At 39.1% G+C, this 21,472-nt stretch overlaps 1 protein-coding gene across 2 annotated transcripts in view; it reads left to right on the top strand.

The window, feature by feature from the left end:
• FARP1 (FERM, ARH/RhoGEF and pleckstrin domain protein 1) overlaps positions 1–21,472 on the top strand; it is a 280,577-nt gene that overhangs the window by 165,198 nt on the left and 93,907 nt on the right. For both annotated transcript variants that reach the window (XM_011363222.2, XM_023532430.1), the window contains exon 3: positions 19,344–19,448. In XM_011363222.2, the coding sequence (XP_011361524.1) occupies positions 19,344–19,448 (105 nt within the window). The remainder of the gene's footprint in view (positions 1–19,343; positions 19,449–21,472) is intronic.

Genomic DNA, 21,472 nt, shown 5'->3' with positions numbered 1-21,472 from the left:
GAGGAAATCTTGGCACACCTAATCCAACTTGTGTGTTTTGGCAATAGGGACAAGGAAAGTACAGTTCCCGCTGCTCCTTATGTAAGATTTATTTTCTAGTGGGTAACCTTGGTATTCAGAGTTTTCACATTTAACTTACAACTGTCTGCAAATTGTTACCAAGCTGAAATTCATGTTCTATCAGTTGAGTCTGTGTGGTTGGATGGAATAATGATTTGACATTTTCTGGAGTCTACTTTTTGATATGCTCACTTTACATACCTCCTTCTCTAAGGTCCTCAAAAGAAAAAAAAGAAATGTTTACCATCATCAGAAAAAAATCTGAAGCACTCACTGGTCTATTTTCTCTGATCAAAATGTGGTGACAAACCTGATATGTGTTTCTGAAAATCTTCCGTAGCCTCTGCCTTCACATCCATTCCTTTTCCAACTCCTTTTTTTCCCCCGACTATGAGCCAGTAAAGACCCCTGGAAGCATCAGGCTCCGATGATCTGAGACCCATTCTAGGGGTCTGCAGGGAGCTGTGTTTCTGCTTTTCACTATCCAGTCAAGACTGCTGACCTATTGGCCTCCATGACTCTTGGCTGCCTTCTTTATTATTACGGAGGGCATTGCGGGGTTCTGTTTATTGGCTGTATCTAACGCTCTTTATTTTTGAGACATTAACAAGTTAATTGAAGTTTCTTAGTCAAATTGGGTAGAGAATGTGAATGTTAAAGCATTTCAGGACATTGCCATGAACCATTGGAAAATAAAGTTTTCTCAGCCTGATTGGTAAATAATCTGTAAGGAAGATTTCTGGAAAAAAATTACTTGCTGCATAGTGGCAGTTATTATTACAGAATAATAGTTAAACAGCACTATCTTGAAACCTTATATTATGGGATTTCCTTTGACGTTTTATGGCAGATATGTCAACGCTGTATGTTTTCTATTTGTACTAGAAATCCTTGAAGCACATGATTTTTATTATTTTTGGATGCTAAGAAATATATACTTCAGTAGAAGGTCAGTACTAGAGGGTGGTTCTCTCACCCTTTATCCACTTTGCATAGCTACTCTTACCCAAGTAGTAGTAACAGGAAATAGAATTTCCGGGACATGGCATGAGATGGAGAGCAGCTCCTTCACTGTCTCGTTCTCATTCTTCTCCCGCCCAGGGAGTGATCTTGGCAGAAACCCACAGAGCATCAGCTGCGTAGGTTGTCTTTTTCCCTCTCCTCCTCCCAGACTCAACACTGGAGGGAAGGAAAAGAGGCAACAAGGAGAAGCTGTCAACTTTAGGGTAACATACAAGACAGAATCAACATTCTTGTGGATATCCAGAATATATTCCACAAGCAGGGCATTTGTAAGGACAGTGTGGCAGATTGCTGTTTCAAACTACATGTTAATGTTGCAGAAGGCTGCCTAGAGGGATGATAATCCAGGACTTAGGTATTTGTCAGATTTCAGGAGCATAGAGTTAGGTCAATCATAATAAATGAATTCTATCAAGTTATAGCAATAACTTAAATATTAATATAGTATAATACTCATACAGAAACATCCCCAAATCACAAGACGAGCGCACTCAGGTGTCCATTACTCAGATCAAGTAATAGAGAATGAAGTTCCTCCTGGTGACCCCTCCTGGTCATTGCTTCACCCTAAGGACAGTTACTGTGCTGATTTTTAATACCATAGGTTAGTATGACAACTGGATCCACGATCGGTGAAATCAAACATATTTCATATGTGTGAATTCTTTCATTTGGCATTATGTTTGTGATATTAATCCATGGTGTTACTTGTGTCAATATTGTGTTCATTCTCATCGCTGGAATGAACACCACGATTTATTTATTTGTTCTATTGATAAGGAACATTTGGATTGTTTCTAACATGGGGCTACAGTATGTCTTTCGGTGAATACAGTTTCTGTTGCATGTTGATGGAATTTCTATACTAAATGCCTTATATAAGTCTAATCATATAGTATATATAGTATTTGTCTTTTATTTTGACAATAAGACACTTCTAAAGAACAACATGCTTAATACAAAGTCAGTTACATTATATTAAATTTAAGGTATATAACTTGTATTCAGCTGAACAATTGCAGGAGACCTCATTAGACTCAGTGATGATGTTTATGAACACCCAAGGTGTTTGACATAATGTGAAAGGCCTTGAATTTTCATCATACTAGCAACTTAAAGCAACTTATTTTTGGTGTTTACTAAAATGACCGTGATTATTCGCAGTGCATTTTTCTTTAAGCTGGGAAAAATAAAGATTTCTTCCTTCTATAAAAACAGTTTATTTGATAGTCTTTTTTCTTTCCTTCTGGACCAAAATTTAATCCAGTTTATGGGAAATCTCAAACTATAGCCTTCCCTCTCCTTCATTCCCTAATCCTACTATCTTTATATTTTTTTCAGATGTCTCTTTACTATCATGCATTTTCAATTTTGTCACCTCTTGCAGAGTTTAAGCAGACTTGACTTGGTGGAATAGTTTTTTCAAAAAATGGCAAACTTCTCCAAGTGTCCTTTAAATAGTAATGACAACTGTTTCCTTTGGGGTGGGGGGAGTATGTGTGGAAGGTACGGTAAGGTCTGGGTCCTGGAAGCTGGGTGAAGCACCAGCGTAGAGTTCGACCTGGACAGACAGACAGTACCAGGTACAGTAGGAAACCAGCTGTTTCCCACAAGATAAATCTTTATTCGAAATACAGATCACTAGACCATTTGTAAGTTTTCTTGTGAAAATAGACACACATATACATATAAATCCTCATTAATTCATAGATCTGTTTATTCCTTCTAAGTTGCTCAAACTATGTTGTTTAAAGTGATTTTCCATTTCCCCAATGGATCACAGTAGCTTAGTATTTGATGGCACCTGAAAGCTTATCTAGATCCAGAATATCCAGCATCATATTATATTTTACAACTGTTAACTTTGTTAAAAAAAAAAAAAAAAAAAAAAGTCTAACCATGGTCCTACCCAGGAGTAAGGAAAGAACCAACGTCTGGAATTTGGGGAGCAAAAAGCACCATGAGGCAGGAAGAGCAGCATTGTCCTTAACACCAGCATCTACTCTGTTATCCCATTTATATTTAAATCCTGCTGGAGGTAGCAGCTCATTTCTTTCTAAGACAAACTTAAGCTGTTGAATATTTTTAGATTAGAATTCTCTCTAAGCTGAAAATCTCCTTTCCTGTTACTTTTTACTTTTCCTTCATTCTCTCTAAGCTGAAAATCTCCTTTCCTGTTACTTTTTACTTTTCCTTAGCTTTTTGAGCCATAACCCTGTCCAGTTTCTACTGGCTGAGGCAACAAAACAACTCTCCATTATCAGCCACAACACTGGCTGCTCTTGAGCTTGGAGTCAGCTGCATCCGCAGTGTTTGTCATTTGAATGGTCCCAGGTTTAGGCTCCTTGTCCCATTCTTAGGAAGTGAAGAACTAGATGTAAACTTTCTGTAATGTTCAATTTTCTTTGCTGGGTCCTGTTTCTTCTACCTGCTAGGTATAGATGTCCTTCACTTCTCTTCATGAATCCTTCCATCTTTCAGCAAGTACCTCTGCAGAAGGGCGATAGCAGATCTATTCTTTCTGGATGGCGAGATTCCAAATAAGATGCATAAATTTTCCTTCTCACTTTAATGTAAAATTTGCTTTGATATAGTCTGAGAAGAACCAGTCCTGGTTCTTATTGCTGTGTTCTGACATGGTGTAAGGGACATGAGAGGTCTTGGGGGTCTCTCTTATTAGGGCACTAATCCTATTCATGAGAGTGTCACCTTCATGACCTAATCATCTTTCAAAGGCCCACCTTGTAACACCATCACACTGGAGATTAGCTTTCAACATATGAATTTGGGGTGACAACAAGCAATCAGTCTGTTGTACCAGGAGTGCTGAGTCTATACATTGATGTTGAAATGGGGAAAATTATTTCTTTCCTATATTAACTATGTTAAGCCTATATTTCCTATGTTAAGCCTTCTTAACATGAGTACTGAAAAGAATACTTCTAGAAATATATATTTAATGTTTTTACAACATCATCAGATTGATTCTTACATTTAACATTACTGATTTGATTAATAAAACTGTTGGTCTTTGTTACTGGCTCTCTGACTCTTAATGTACTGTTCCTGGGGAACCATACGGTATTCCTAAAATTGAAGGCTCTTGTCTGCCTCATTGGCTTGCTGATTAAATTTAGGTTAGGCTGGTCATTTTTGGAGTAAACAGTCTTCCTAGAACTTGTCCAGCTTCTTCATTGGTGAACTGATGCTGACTTCTGGGTGGAGGGTTACAACTGAAATCCAGGGGAGTCCAGTAGGAATGCTAGTCCTGCCTTTTGCTAATCCGTTTTGTACCTGCGAACTCAGAATCTTGTTCCTTAGTTCACTACTACATGTGTGTCAGAGGCATTGATAAATGAGAGAGGCACCTTCTTGAATACATACTCAGATTTCTCAAGAATATTTATTTATCTTAATATTTGTAGCTTTTCCAGTTTGGTCTTGATAGAGCTGTCATACAGAAAGAATTTGTGGCTGAGGGGTTGGTAAAACACAGTATGTTGGTTAGAGTTATGTCTCGCGTTTGAAAAAGGGGAAAAGAAAAACTGAAACCACCAGGGTCTGAAAGCTGCACTGTTCCTAATATCCTGAAAGAGCCACAGGGCATTTCAGCAGAGAAAACAAAGCTTGTTTCATCGGCTGCTTTTCATAGGTTTGCCCGACAGGCTTGGAGGCACACTGAGTTAAAATGAAGCTGTTAAAGATATAGTAAATGCTTTTGAAAATTTTCCATTGGGCAATCCATTAATAGATGACTACTTTGAAAAATGAATGAAAATCAAAATAAAGACACAAATGGCTCACTCAGTAATAAATACATGCAAAAGAACATTCAAGTGCATGTGTGTTCCCTGTCTATAGTATTTTGTTTCTGCTTTACAGTTTTGTTCCATGAAGTTAATAAGCCATCTTGGCCTATAGTATCATGAAGGAAAGATTGATATTTAGAGATTTAGTCTTCCTTGCTTTTCTTTTTAAATTGTGGTAAAAAATATATATAAAATATATATATATAAAATTTACCACCTTACCGATTTTTAATACAGTTGAATAGTGTTAAGTATATTCACATTGATGTGAAACAAATCTCCAGAACTTTTCATCCTGTAAATTTGAAACTCTATACACATTAAAAAACAACGCCCTCATCCCCCAGTCCCTGGTAACCACCATTCTGCCTTCTGTTTCCGTGAATTTGTTCCTTTCTTTTACAAATGTATTCAATCCTGAGTCTCTTCTCCTGTTTTAGTGTAATTTGGACATAATTATGCCTTTAAGGAAGACAGAATAATACATAATTTCCACTGTGTTTTTGTAAAATAGAGTGCCGGCATATACCTATGAGTATATGGGGCTCTGATTAGTTTTTCTTTTGGCCTGTGGCATCAGTTTAAAATATGTTAAAGTCATCTCACATGGTTAAGGAATTAGACAGTGAAAGACTGATCTCAGCCAGAATTGAGTCTATCTGATTTCTAGGTAAACTTGTGAACTCTGTTTCTTCTATCAGGATGTATTAAATGTTCAACAATGGCAGAATCTTCAAAAACATGCTTATTTATTACCCTCTAGTATTTTAGTTTGTTTTTAGAACTAATGTAATTATTTATAAATTTGGATAAAATGCATCTAATGACTACACACTGTTGATAGAATGCTGTTACTCTGAATAGCACAAACTTGATCAAGGGGGAGATACACTCAGTTTTCAGTCATGTGCATCCCTTGCTGTAATGTGCTACTGCAGGTCAACATCTCGAATGCTATGAAACCATAGAGGACTGTTTTCAAAGAGCACTTAAATGTTTGGTTTTGTTTTTTCAGAAACACCCATATGTTTTCCTATATGGTTTTTTTCTCAATGCTGATAGTAGGGCCCTGGAGGCTGCCCTTGTTACTCAATTTTGTAAGTTTACAGTTAGGCAGGATTTTATTTGAAAGGTGTAATCTGTACTTGTGCTTTTTATTATCTGTCTTAGGTTTATATTTCCTCACCGCTGTCTTTGAGCAGTGGAGATACTGCATAAGGGTGAGGTATCATTAAGATGCTGATTGCTGGAATGTGCAGCTTTACGATAAGGCTTTATAACAAGGCCTTTGAACAGAGAGAGCCAAGAACCAAAAACCAGTGTGACTTAACAACAGAATGTGCTAAATCCACGACATCCTTCTCTTTACCAGATTTTGAAATAATCACACAACAGGGAACTAGTGAACCTGCTCAAAAGGAAACTAGTGTTCGGATCCCCTAAAACAGTCAACACATTGATGTATTCTCTGAACAGTATCTGAAAGAACACAAACCGTCCTTTTATTTCGCATGTTTTGTGTACTTGGAAAAGCCATCTGAGGGGTAAGGTAGAGAGACCACGTGGCCAATTCTTATGAGTGATATGACGGTTTCACTGTGTCAGTCTAGTCTTGTCACGTATTGTTGCCCAGTTTGACGTGTTTCCTGATCAGTAGAATGTCATTCTGTATTTTCTCATTTCTCTTTTCACATTTTCCCTATGGTTGGCCCTTTATAAGTGGTTTGTATTTATGGCTTTTGGAAGATGTCGGCTCTTTGCGCAACAATTTTTTAAAATAAAAATATATTCTCAAATTGGCTTTAGATACTAGACCCCATCTTATAGTTGTTTTTGTTAAAAAACAAAACAACACTGTGCTGTTATAGTCTAAGAGAATTATGGCTTTAAAGTGATTTCATTCATTCATCCATTCACCAAATCTTTATGAGCACCCACTGTGAATCATGCTGTTCTGGTGAACAAAACAGATGAAGATCCTTGTGCTAGCAAAGCGTGCATCCTGTCCGAAAAAAGACAGCCATGTATAAGAAACAAAGAAGTACATTGTTTGGGATGCTGCAGAATGATAAGTGAAAGTGAAAAACGAAAAGGAGTGGAATAAGAGGGATGGAGGTATGGGGGCAAATTACAGTTTTAAGTAGGGTGTTTAGGGTCAACCCTATTGAGAAGCTGACATTTGTGCAGTTTTGAAAGAGTGGGGGAATGATCCATGAAGATTTCTATGGAGAGAGCAGTCCAGGCAGAGGGAGCAGCCAGTGCAAAGGCCCTGAGGCACATGTGTGTCTGATAAGCTCAAAAAACTGCCAGGAGGCCTATGTGGCTGGAGCCTAGTGAACGAGAGGGAGAGCAATTGGTTATGGGCTTGGACTGGTGACATGGGGTGGAGCAGATTCCCCCCGCCACCGCCACCCACCCTCCCCCGTCACCAGGACCTTGTTTTCCCTTGTAAAAGACTCTGACTTTTACTCTGCATTTTGTGTCGAGGAGTGACAAATCTGATTTAGTAGAAGATGACTATTTCTGATAGAGCTGATTTGAGAAGCTATTTGGGAATCGTTTATATGATAAATCAGATAGTAATCGTAAGTGACAGAGGTCAAATGCAGCAAAGAAATACAAGGAAATTGTCATGAAAAAATTTCATCAAGGTATTCAAATAGGTGAATTTGAGAAGAAGGTCATAAAAGGTAAGTTGTGTGGTTTCTAAGTTCTTGTGTGCCATGAATGCATTTATGAATCAGAATCACTGAGGGTTACTTTTCCAAACTTTGTGCATGTGGGACTCTAGGTATGTATGAGATTAGAGGTTGTGGATGATTTGAAGTTTCCAGGTGAACCTGATTATCTGAGTCCCCTTGGAATCATTGCTCTACTGGAATCAGCTCCTTAACTAGATCCTGGCTAATCAGCGTTTCTTTGTATTAAGTTTGTAAAAATTTAAAGAATCTGGGATGTAAACCATATAGAATGACCTTATTTGTGAGCACCGGGGGTTATTAGCACTCAAGGGGCTTATTGTCTGATAGTCAAAGGAAAAAATGTGTTTAATTCAGACTCTTTGAGTCCTTCTAGTAGGCCGTTAGTATTTGTGGTTGTGCTTTCCATATTTTTGTTCTATGCTTATTTGTATGTTTCTTTTTCCTAAGTCTAGGGTTTGTGTGCTTATATTTTGTCTTATTCTAGCAAGTTGCTGATGGGAAAGGACTGCCATCAATGGTGAACACATAATTTTTTTGCTTTTTAGTGGTTTTCCAGTTTGTAGATCATTCAGACTATGTGTCGTCCCCCGCCCCCTCCTCCCCCTTATACCTGTTATCTCATTCCTCAATAGAAGATACTGGAATATAAGGGAAAGTAAAAGTTTTAAAGTTATAGTTGATTAAAGTATCGTAAGGCTTAACATACTCAAGGAGTTTTCATAGTGATCAAAAGTTGGAAATAACCTGGAAAAGGTTTCAACTAAAAATGAAGCATGCTAGTTAACTATGATTTATTGACTACCTGCTACATGCGCTTTATGCGTCTTTACCTCATTTAATTCTCCTAGCCACTTCTTTAGGGGATATCATTATTCCATTGTTCAGATGGGAGTATCAGTGCTCAGGCAGGCCATGTAACTTGCTTGGGCACGTAGCCGGTAAGTGACAAGCTAAGCATCGAAGTCATGACCTGATGATACTCACTCTGTGCTGCTCTCAAATGTAATCTCATACATTTTTATACCTAATAGTAATAGCTTCGTTCATTGGAAAACCAAAAGGTAGGTTTCCCTCTGTTTTTTTAATGAAAACACTTTTTATGGTGCTTGACATTTTCTTTCTCCCACCTCTAAAGTTACCAGTCCCTGCAATAGATTGTCACTGTTTTTTCGATATTATTTTTTATTATGGTAAACCACACACATCTTAAGCATTTGCACAGTTTGGTGGCATTAAGTACATTCACATTGTTATGCAACCATTAGCACCATCCATCCCCAGAACTCTCTTCATCTTCCCAACTGGAACTCCATACTCACTAACCAATAACCCTGTCCCTACCTCCTCCCAGGCCCTGGGGTCCACCTTTCTACTTTCTGTACCATCTACTTTCTGTCTCTATTGTATATGCGTCTTGTACTTTGGTTATACACTTATTTGTTAGTTTCTTTTCCCTAAATCTAGTCTCTCTGCTTACATTAACCCGAGCAAAGGGAGATAAGTACTATTTGATTAGAACTTTGTCCTCCTTGCGGATACACAAACCTGGAGCCCACTCCCACCTCATTCTCTTCCACTCTTAACAGAATATTAGACCTGAGAAGTATATGAAAAATAAAAGTATATGTTTGGGAGTTTTTCTGGGGACTCCAGAGCCAAGAATTCTTAAAGGATCCTGAAAGCTATGTTTTTCACACTTTGATTTACAAATCTTTAAAATTTAAAAGCCTTATGTGTAAAAAAAAAAAGTTTTTAAAATCTTTTCAGAATTGAGAAAATGTTCCCAATCTCCTTACTAATTGAAAAAAACATTAAAAATGTTTTCTTTTGAAAGGGCCTGTAAACACTTAATGTAGTAATTTTCTTTCACTTAATGTTTTTAGAAGCTCTCAAAGAACCTCGGAGATTGGTTCTTGGGGAAAGGCTGTGTTTCAAGAACTATGGTATAAGAACACTGCCCAGACTCGAGGAAGGAGGAGAACCAGGAACCACATTTGGTGGCATTGTTTTACAAAGTCTTCACCTTTCTGTTCAAATGTTAAGCTAAAATCAGGAAAATATCTACTTTCCATCTTCCTATGGAATAATAATTTTGGAGGCCAAGTGTGTGATATTCAGGTGTATTTTCAGAAAGTTCAAGCTCAGCTGGCTGAATGAACTTTTGAGGTTTAATTATATCACTGAACCCAAAGAGAGAAATGCCAAACTAAATAGACATAAGGAAAATGCAAACATTTTCTCTTGCTGGGAAGGGCGTAATACTTTCCTTGAGCAGTCTTAATCTGATTTATACTTGCCTTATTCAGTATTTGTGTGATATTTTATTCCCCGCCTAATGAATATTTAAAATAACAATATGTCAAGAGTTTTTAAAGTTTGCTGCATTTTGGAATTTTTTACTCATCTACTTCTAAATGTGATCAAAGGACAATGGCTTGCTCAAAGTCAAGCACAGACAAAGCCAGCTCTATGAATAGCCAAATTCTCCGTAAACATTTTTCTTTTTTTTCTTACTGCATTACTGGTTTGCTGGAAAGAAACAGAAATCCACCGCCGATCACACGCATGCGTGCACACACGCAAAGTCTTGGCATGAAGGAAGAGCAGTTCTATACCAATGATGCTGTGGTTATAATGTAGCTAAATTACAGTGAAGGAGCTGAAAGGGCCCATTCTCTTCTCGGCCTGGAGTCAGGACTCTGAAATCCAATCTGAAGTGTGTTTAATGAGTGTTCTGAATGCGAGGGCTCAGTGCAGAGGGGAACAAGGAGCACAGTGTGTCCTGGCAGACAGCATGGCCACCCTTGGAGCCTCAGCGAGGAGGAAGAATCGCCGTATTTGTGGAACGAGTAGATGGGCAGGCCTAAACATTTAGCTACATTCTCCCAGAATGAAAGCCTTGTCCTGGCTCACCAGACTTTAGCTTTAAAGCCGTAGTTCCTGTTCTTGCTCTGGTTGGCATTTCACAGCAATGGTGATCACACGGTGTGCTGAGGAGGCTACCTCCAGGTTTGCTGATTGGCTTTTGAGTCATTTTCCCTCCTCCTGAATGCAGAAGAGCTTACTGAGTACTGCATACCATCCTAAGAGCTTGGCGTACACTAAGTCATTTAATCCTCACCACAACCCTATGAAGTGGTTCAGCCGCTACACCCGTTCTACAAAAGAGGAAACTGAGGCCCAAAGAATAACTTGCCCAAGGTCACAACTGCTGTGGAATGGAGATACGGGATTTGCAAGAAGGCAGATACCTCCAGAGTTTGTATTCTTAATAATTATATTATACAGCCTCTCTAAGTCGCCCAAGGGCTGGACAAACAGCATGAGAAACATCTCCCACATTTCAGCTGTCCCATTTACTTCTAATTATAATTGCTATACAGTATTATATTAGTTTCGAATGTACAACATAGTGATTCGACATTTATATACCTACAAAGTGATCACCTCGATAAGTCTAGTAACCATCGGTCACCATACATAATTATTATGATGTTATTGACTCTATTCCCTATGCCGTATGTATATTACATCCCCATAACTTATTTTATAATAACATTTCTTCATTAACTAAGGAGTCTTGCCTTTACAACAGAAGGTCACAATTGGCTTATGTGACGCTCACCTTAGCTTGCAAGGGCTGTGTCATATTATGGTCCTACTAACTATATGTATCTTACAGTATGTCGAGCTAACCAGCTGTGGTGCCTGAAGTTATAGCACCTGCAAGGCGTCAGCCTCTTCCCTTGGTTTTATCAAAATTATGAGTCTAAGCCTTGAAAGGGTTCAAGGGAAAATAGACTCTGAGGTTTAAAGGTTAGGAACAGATTCTCTGATGCTGGGTTTGAATCCCAGCTCCACAGCAAGCGTGACTTTGGTAACTCTGTGTCCCCCAGCCTGGTATGTCCTGGGATGTGTAGCTTAGATGAATTGCAGGTGTCAGATGTATTGGTCCCTCTGCCCACAGGGTGAGCTTCTGGGGCGGTTTCATCTGGCTCCCAGTGTCTTTATTTACTCCAGCAGGTCACGCAGACTTTATTATTGATGTCTCATTAGGAAGAATGGTAGGGAGATGCTGTTCTGGTTTCTCACGTGCTGTTATGTCCTGTGCCATTCTGATTCTAGCCTTTGCTTTTCTCTCTCATAACCTCTAGAATCTTCTTTTCATTCCTTATGCTTCAAAATTTTCAAGTAATTTGCCTTGAAATGGATTGTACTAATTTATTCTGTGAAATACTTAAACCTTTCGGTTCTGGAAATTTTCTTTATACCGTGCTTGTATAATTTCCTTTCCTCTCAGGTCTGTCGCAAAGCCACATTCAGATGTTGGAACTCTTGAACTGAGCCTCTGAATACCTTACCTCCTCTCCTCATTGCTGTCACTTTGTAGTCAAGTCTAGTTTCTAGGAGTTTTCTGTTGTATCTTTAAACCCTTCTAGTGAAATTTTTATTTCTGCTGTGCTATTTTTTATTTCTAAGAGCTCTTTTAATCCAAATGTTCCTTTTTATAACCATTTTGGTTTTTTTTTAAGGTGTAAACTCTGAGCTATATGAAGATACAAATTACAGTGTTTTTAAAACTTTTTTTACTCTACCCTGCATTATTTGAAGTACCTGGCGTCTCCCATTTCTGACCTTTTAGGGAGTTCTGTGTAACTTGGCTGCTTCCTGTTGCTGACTCTTTTCTCAGCTGTAATTAGATTTTAGCTTTCTCCTCTGTCATTTTCTAGAATTTGGGGGAAATCTCTCACTTGATATCTCTTCTTTCATTTTCTGTTTTCTATAAATTTATTCCTCTTTCTTTTACTGCTTTTTAAGCAAGGTTTCTGAGTATAGTGGAGATGAGCTGCATGCATTCGGTCTGCCATATTTAGCCACAAGTCTGACATTCTTTTCATCGTTTATATTAAGCCCAGTCTGGCAGAGTCCTTGTGCTTTGAAAATGTGAAAAATACACATTTATGGACAGAGAGGTGGGAATTTCTCAAATTGTACTCTCCTTGAATTTCCCCTTCATTGACAGCTCCTGACTATGTACAGAGGGGCTAGGAAGGTTACGCCCTGTGTGGACAGCTGGGATGGTTCGAAAGTGTGTCAGCTGTGTGACTTCTGAGCCTGAATCCTATCTCACTAGGGTCTCAAAAGAGAGACTGTCTTGTAAAAAGAACTTCAATTATAGAATGCCAGTCACATCTAAAGCAACAACAGTAGAAAACAACCAAAAAAAAACCAACAAAAAAAAAAAACAAAACCTTGTAACAGCAGGAAAAATTAATTACTACTCACAATTAGTCTGCTTGCTGAGTATATTTGATTATCTAGTTCAAGAAATTTTGAAGGCCAGAATTTTTAAGTTATCTCAAATCTGCTTATGGAGTTATTATTTTGTCGTAATCCCTTTATTTGAAAGGGTCAGTAGTGAACATGAATGCTTTTTCTCTGGCCCCATGTGGCTAAGAGATAGACAATGGCACCGTGAAAAATGGCAGTATAAGTTTGCAAGGGCTGCTGTAACAATGTACCACCAACTAGTGGCTTACAATAACAGAAATTCTCCCACAGTTCTGGAAGCTAGAAGTCCAACATCAGGGTGTCCTCAGGGCCACACTCCCTCTGAGACTCTGGGTAGAATCCTTCCTTACATCTTCCAGCTTCCGGTGGGGGCCATCAATCCTTGGCATTCCTTGGCTCGCAGTGCATCATCGCAGTCTTTGCCTTTGTTGTCATATGACCTACCTGTGTGTCTGTGTCTTCATATTATAAGGACACCAGCCATATTGGGTTAGGGCCCACCCTAATGACTTCATCTTGATTACATCTGCAAATTAGATCACATTTACAGGTTCTGGGTGTTAGGACTTAAACATACCTTTCTGAAGGATGCAATTCAGCTCATAAAAGTGGATTTGTTGTTTTTTGCTCTGGTTGAGTCTTAAGCTTGATGTTAGCCCCAAACCAAAATCAAGGCAAGTGACCACAGAGCCAGCCAGCCCTGCACGTCTGAGGATCTACCTGTCATTCAGTATCAGCTCATCATGCAACTGGCACCTTGCTACTCAAAAAGCACAATCTTCACACCAGTGGCAGCATCCCCTGGGAGCTTGTTCAGATTCTCAGGCCCTACCCCAGCATCTGCAGCTTACCAAGGTCTGCAGGTGATCACTGAGCACATAAATTGGAGAAGCGCTCCTCTGAATCACCTCCAGCAGCATTCTAGGGCAGAATAAGCATGGACCCAGCCATGGACTCTGCCCTTGGCGACACTGTCACCCAGCACACTGATGTGGTAGCCAGGTTTTCCATCCTTTGAGGCTGGGAAATGGGACCGCCTTCTCAATGTCATGCCTTCCCTTGCCATGAATTCTATAAGCTGACATTTCCTATCACAGTAGCAGTGATAATAATAGAGAACTTGTGTTGTATGCCAGGCCCTTTGCTAAACGCTTTGTAGTCATTATTTTATTTAATTCTCACATGGATCCTAGGAGGTAGATGATGTCTCCAGTCCTTCCGTCATTCCGTGAGCTGTGGACTGAACTGTGTCTGCCATTCCCCACCCCAGTTCACACATTAAAGCCCTAATCCCCAGTGTGGCTGGGTTTGGAGTAAGGAGGTGTAATTAAGGGAGACACTTCTCATGTTGATCTCCTGAGTACCTAGCACAGTGCTTACATGTGGTTACTCCCAGGCTTCTCCGGCCATCATAGTTATTAGTACTTCTACTCACCTGGTCCAAAACTGACAAGGGGCCACGAGGAAATCTGCAATGTTATAACCTCCCTGAGATCTGATGTGTTAAAGATTAGTGAGTTATGGGGATTTGAACAATATTCTAATGAGCATTAACGGTAGGAAAAAGGGGGACAAGGCCTTTGAGAGAAGCTCTTCCCTTCTGCTAGGTAAGACCATGCCATGGTCGTCATGGTTACATTAATCTCAAACCAGAAAAAAACAAACACTTCCAGAAACAGCTCTCTGAAATCTCTGCAGATGCAAATTTTATAAAACCAGTCAAACATTATCTAGATAGATTTTTGTCTGCGATTATTTCAGAAAGGCAGAACTACTTGTTCCTAGTGGAGCGAATCATTGGTTCAGACCCTTTGAGGAGGTGGGTAGAGGGAGGAGAAGACACCCCCAACCCAGAAACAATTGTGTCTTTATTCTTTTAGAGGAAGAAAAAAGTATTCTCACATAAAACTTTATGTAACAGAAATAACCTGAAGGCATAGACATGTTTCAAAAGCACAATAACCTAAAGCAACTTTGATTCACAGTTTTTAATAGCTTGAAGCTGTATGTGAATGTTCATACTGTTTATTAGTCAGTGCTTACTTGCCAGACATCCCCCAAGAATGTAAACCTCCTCTTAAAATTTACTTTTATTGGATTCCATGAAAAGCCAATTCAAAATGCAGAAAGCATAGGGACATATGGATTGAAATCAGCCGACTTATTTGTGCACTAGATTAAAATTCATATGGCTCTTGGAGCATAATTAAAAGTAGTCAATAAGAAAAAAGTGATACAATTGGATTATGTAGTTTTACTTGTCACCGATGATGTGTAACTATTTGATTTCTTTTCTGTAAAGAGTACACTTCTAGAATATTTTAATCAAGACTGGCAGTATATGGGGGTCACAGTTTCTAAGACACTTTTGGAGTCTTAAAGGTCTGTCCCCTTATGCCCAGAACAGACATTTGGGAACAATTTTTTTAAAATTCATTTGCGATAAGATCCTTTTCATATTAAACCATTACTAATGATGCTTAAATAACTTGATTTCCTTTCCTCATGTATGATAGCTTGTATAGTTGTAAATATAAATGCGTGTGTGTATATATCTTTAAGTTACTATTTGAGAAAATACCTTTACGATGAATTTTCCTCAGGATCTCTACTGTATGTTCTGTCGATTTAATTTATGCTGTTACCACCTTTCCCCCATTCAGACTTTATTGACTTACTTATAGATTCATTTTAGCAATAAAGAGCTTGTGGATTTGTAGCCTTAAACCCCATCATCAATTTCCAGTGCAAAGCCTGCACCAATTGCATAATTTGTGGTTACTTCCAACCATGTTCATTTTGTGCTTTTTCTGCCAGGCATGTAAAAGAGCTCTTTGTGCTGAAAAATATTACCAACATTTAGTGTGCGCATGTGGATATTCACACATTCTCCCCATGTGCTAAGGCTCTTCGCAGCCACTCCACTTGAGTTGGGTCCTCCCCCTCAATATTTTCCTAAGATCTAATGTAAAGAAAATGGATTCTTTATTTTCTTGTTCTTAAAAATAATTTAAATAGATTCTGTTGTTAGTAACTATCTAGTTTATAGTGTGAACCCCATTCTTTTTTCTTTTTTTTTCTTTTGCCTTTTTCTTTTGCGTTTACTTACTGTGGCAAAATATACTTAACATCAAATTTACCATTATAGCTATTTTTAATATACAGTTCAGTGGCATTAAGTACATTCACAATGTTGTGCAATCGTCACCACTGTTCATTTTACATTCCATGAATGATTTTGAACAGAATTACTTTTAGTGTGAAGTTCAAAAGATTCACTGGAGACAAGTGTGGAGAAATGATGTTGCAGATGGATGGAGTAAATCCACTGTAGGAAGAAAAGAAGGGATAATTTTTCAAGAATGAAGATGCAATTTTTTTTCTTCTTCCCTTCTCTGAGATGCTCTCTCTGAGGCAGCACTGAACCCTGGGTGCATGGATGCACCCAGACAGTTCTACCCCAACTCCTTAGAGAAAGAGAAACAGGGACCCTGAACTTTGGGATCATGATGTCTGGAAGCATTTTAGATCGTAGCTGCCTGGTGTATGTTGTGGCGTTAATGCTGAGGGCCACTCACCCATGAGGTTATCATGTAGTGGCTGCATTTAAACCTTTATCAATACTTTCTAGTGATGTAACACACTGCCTTCCCTTATTCCCCTGAAAATTACCAGCATTCACAGAGGAATTCATATAACACTTTGTAGGTATCTATTTTATCGAAAAATTTTAGAAGCTATATGATCATTCAAACTCTAAATTAACTTACCCCATATAAAAATTTTGGTACCAAAGGATTTGTACAAAATAATAAATTTTAAGGAAATCATTAAGAAGTGAGACCAAAGTTATGTCATTTATTAACTAGATTCCAAGCATCTATTTCCAGTCTCTTACTATTTCCAAGATATGCTCGATATGTTCACAAAAATCTCTGCTCACTCAGTAAAGGACCCAGTTCAGATGGTAAGTCTGCCTCTCTTCTGTGTGTTCCATAAGGTGCTTAGTTGAATATCATGTCTATAAAGACATCCATTGTATATTGACTTTTTACTTGTTTAGACTTCCAGTGTTGAATTGTAAAGTCTCATTTCCCAGACTGTAAATCTAGATGAAGTTATCAAATTCACTTAGTACTAGGAATGCTTCGGAAATGTGAGTGCTCGCCAGCTGGTCAGATAATTGGTGGTTCATTTTGTAACAAATAGTAAATGTCAAGAATTGTGAGAAAGAAGCATTGCGAAACTGGAATGTGGTCTTTAAAAACACGATCTAGGAGTTCTTCCGCAACTTCTTAGCCCCTAGCCCTTTTTAATAACATTCTTATTAAGGTCTGCAGATTTTACTGGACAGAGAGGGAGGCCTAGAACAAGGAGCTGTGCATCAGTTATTCTTGAAGGTCTTTGGAGGCAGGTGTGAGAACTTGAACCTAGGACCCTGCTTTAGCTTGGCTGTTGAATTCCCAAATGCTCTCAGCATGAGTGAGTAGGGCACAGTGGTAAACCAAAGAGATGGAAAATAAGATTGCTGACCAGTAATCCCCGTGGCTCTAAGTCTACTGTATAAATGCAGGTGTGTACGAGGGGCAGGGTCTGTTTGACAGAGGAGAATGGGGTTTAACTCAATCACATGTTACTCCTGCCATTAGTGCAAGTGAAATAATTCTACCAGTAACCTTTGGACCAGGCATTCAAAGCCCAGAGCCTGGTGAATTTGGAATTATCCATGGAGAATATTGCATGCCCTTAGATAGTGAATATCTTCTAGATTTCAATAATGAGGAATTATGGGAGCATAAATTGGTTCTGTTAAAAAAGATGCTTTGTTACTGGACACTGAAGCATCTTGGATACTCCTCAGGTCACAGTGAAGCCGCCTGTGGACATGGGCATCGTTGTGCTTGTCAGGCTGGCTCTCACTGTCAGTCTCCTGGGTTACTAATTGGTTCCTAAAATGCTCTGCTTTTCTCAGAGGGGTGGTGAAAATGTAAAAGTGGAGATGACCATGTTTTGAAACACTTTTTTTTTTCCAGTGTTTAGCTATGTGGTGGAATTGGACCCATTTTATTAGTGGGTTATTAGGAGTCCACTGGATAGTGAAGAGCAACCAAGGCATATGAGTCTAAGCTTTTAGGGTAGAAATTTAGTTCTTATAGATCATATTCCCTTTCTTTATAGATTCAGTATATAGAAAATATATGTGTATTGTTGATTTCAGAAGACATTGATTGAGTGCCAGGTGTCTTGCTAGGCAGTAGGAATATAAAGGTGATTAAATAGCTCATAATTTAATTGGGGAGGCAGAATCATAGATATTTAACTATATGTAATATAGTGGGATGAGTAACTTTTATTGATTTGTTTATTCATTTCAACAAAATTGGTTGAAATTAGTCTTTAAGCATTGTGTATAGAGGGATTAATAAAATATGGCCTTTGTCTTCAATATATTTGTAGTCTAGATGAGCGTCGGCATAGAGTGTTATGGGAACCTAGAGAAGAAAGGCATAAATTCTGCCATATTCATGGAGGAGAGAAGCACAGAGTAGGGTTTCAATGGCTGCAAAAAGGGTATGAGATCATGAGTTGAAAACATATCTACATAAAACACGCACACAAATATTTATAGCAGCTTTATTCATAATTGCCAAAACTTGGGCAACCAAGATGTCTTTTAACAGGTGAATGCATAAACTGTGGTACATCCAGACAATGGAATATTATTCAGAAATAAAAAGAAGTGAGCTATCAAGCCATGAAAAGACATGAAGGAAACTTAGGTGTACACTGCTAAGTGGGGGATGTCAATCTGAAAAGTCTACCTTCTTTGTGATTCCAGCTACATGATGTTCTAAAAAAGCAAGACTATGGAGAGAGTAAAAAGATCAGAGGTCGTCAGGGGTTAAGGAGGAAGGGGATAAGGGTTGGATGGATGGAGCACAGTGGATTTTTAGGATGATGATGCTGTTATGGTATCTATACTATACAACAGAAAAAGTGAACCCTAATGTAAACAGTGGACTTTGAGTGATAATTATCAATATCGGTTCAATAATTACAGCAGCTATACCCCACTAATGCAGGACATTAATAACGGGACACTATATGTGTGCTGGGGAGCTGTATCTAGGAACTCTCTACTTTGTGCTCAGTTTTTTTGTAAACCTGAAACTGCTCTAAGAAAAAAATGAAGTATTATTTTTAAAAAGGGTGTGGTGCCCAGGATCAGGGTGAGGAGAAATGGCAGAGGTCCTCACCTAAGTGTGAGGACAGCAGGAGAAGGGGCCCCCCGCAGTGTGCACGAGGCTGGTGGTCAGGGTGTCAGGGAGGTGGGTGGTGGCAAGCTGCAGAGGACCCAAAGACTCTGCAGTGAAGGGGCTTCCTGTAGTGGGAGCTGTGGTCTGTTTTCATCCCTGCCTGTCTCCGAGGGCGTAACTGCTGTTGTTTCTGTTCCCAGCAAAGAGCCCCAGGGAAAGTGTTGCTGGATGCAGTTTGCAACCACCTCAACCTCGTGGAAGGTGACTATTTTGGCCTCGAGTTTCCTGACCACAAAAAGATCACGGTAGGCGATGTTAAACGATGTTGCTACTTTTACTATCTATTTGACTAGGGAGAAGGGAGGGAGTAATTGGGACCTTTCCTTGATCATACAGAAATATATAGAGGAAAAACACCCTGAAAGCCCTTTTAATCTTTTTTTCTTTTTTTGAAAGTAGTTGTGCACAGTGTTAGCAGATTCAAAGAAAATACACAATGAAGATGTGGTCTCTCATTCATCCATTTCCCTTATTGCTCCCTCCAGGGACCACCATTAACAGTCTCTGTGTATCTTTCTGTTAAAAATCTGTGTATACCTATAGGCACACATTGTTTTTGAAATACGCTATTATTATGTAATAATACACAGTATCCTATCCTTTCCCTCCCTCTCCCATTAATGTATCATGAAGATCTTTCCTTTTCAGCACGTAAAGAGTGTACTTCTTTTTTTACAATTTCATGCTATTTCACTGAATGAATATGCCATAACCTACAACCTCTAATATAAATGATTGGATGCTTAAGTTGTTCTCAGTCTTTTGCTATTACAAATGATGCTACAGGGAACATACTAGTAAATTTTGTTTGCATCTATGGCAAATACTCAAGTGTTTCAGTAGTTCAGATCCAGAGTCATGGAATTGCTTAATTCATGGGTTTAACCATTTTAAAGTTTGCTGAATATGTCAGATTGTTCTTTAAAAAGGTTTCACTGATTTGAACTCAATTTAGAACAAAGCTTGCTGTTATGTATCTCTTGGCTGATGATATTTTTAAGCTGTATATGAACCTACCTGTTGCTAGACACCCTTTTAGGCTATAAACTTGACTGTATTTCTCTTTATTCTTTCATTGAGTACATGCTGAATACCTAGAACTTTTGGTAGCTACTGCGCTGGAGATCAAGTAATAGTAAGATGCAGAAAGTGTATAATTCAGGTAGGGCGTCAAGTTTAGTTAGTGGCCAGTACAGGGCATGTAACATGTGCTCCACTGCAGCCAGGGGGCATTGAGCAGTGGAGCCAACAAACAACATTTGTGTTCAGAATGTCCTTCCCGGGTGTTGTGAAACTGAGTCCCTTGAGACCAGAAGGAGTCGACCTAATAGAATATTCTGGGGAGAGGTGGCACCCCATGTACAAAGAGCAGAAAGCAAGTGATCTATTCAGGAACCTGCAAACAGGCTAGAGTGTAGAGGGAAGGTGGGTGTAAGAGCATAGGAAGGCTCTTGGGAAGGAAGTGAGAGACAGGAAGTTGAAAGGTAAGCAGGGAACCAGATCTCATAGGATTTTTTATACCATTGCCATATAACAGAAATATAAAATGAGCCACAGATAGAATTTCAAATTTTCTAGCACTTGTTAACTATGCATAAGATATTTCACGTTTTTTTTTTCACTCTAAGTCTTTGAGCATGGTATGTATTTGACACAGCCGCTCTGAATTCAGACCAGCCATATTCCAGGTGCTCAGTAGTCACACGAAGCTGGCAGCTATTGAGTTGGATGGCACAGTCTGTACCAAGCTAACATGTTTGAGTAGCTGTTGAATGCGTTTTAAAGGGAACGTGATGTGATCTGATGTATAGTTTAGAAAGAGAACTGTAGCTGTACTGGAGTAAGACAAGACTGGAATAAGGAAAGCTGTCAGGAGCTTGCAGTATTTCAGGCAGGAGGTGATGCTGGATGGAAGTGAGGGAAAATTGAGGTGGGGCCTAGAGGGAGGTGGATGAATTCAAGAGACTGGGGAGGAGTAGTAAAGGTTTGTTGGGGAAAGAGGGCTCAGGGGAGCTGGGTTTTCTCACTTTCCCATCTGAGTGGATAGTAGTGCCAGTCACTGGAGATGGAAAGTTTCAGAGCATGTCCATGAAGAAGGGAAGACAGTGAGCTTCATCCCAGGCAGGAGGAGTGGGCGTATCAGTGGACATTGCAGTGGAGACGTCCAGCAGGCAGTACCAGTAGATGTATCTCCTGGAGCACAGGAAAGATATCTGAGCTGAAATTCAAGAATCTGATGATTATTTTAAATATTGATTGAAGCTCCGAA

This window comes from Pteropus vampyrus, unplaced genomic scaffold (genome assembly GCF_000151845.1).
Source record: "Pteropus vampyrus isolate Shadow unplaced genomic scaffold, Pvam_2.0 Scaffold83, whole genome shotgun sequence".
NCBI lineage: Eukaryota > Metazoa > Chordata > Mammalia > Chiroptera > Pteropodidae > Pteropus > Pteropus vampyrus.
This window is presented reverse-complemented; position numbering and strand designations above follow the sequence as displayed.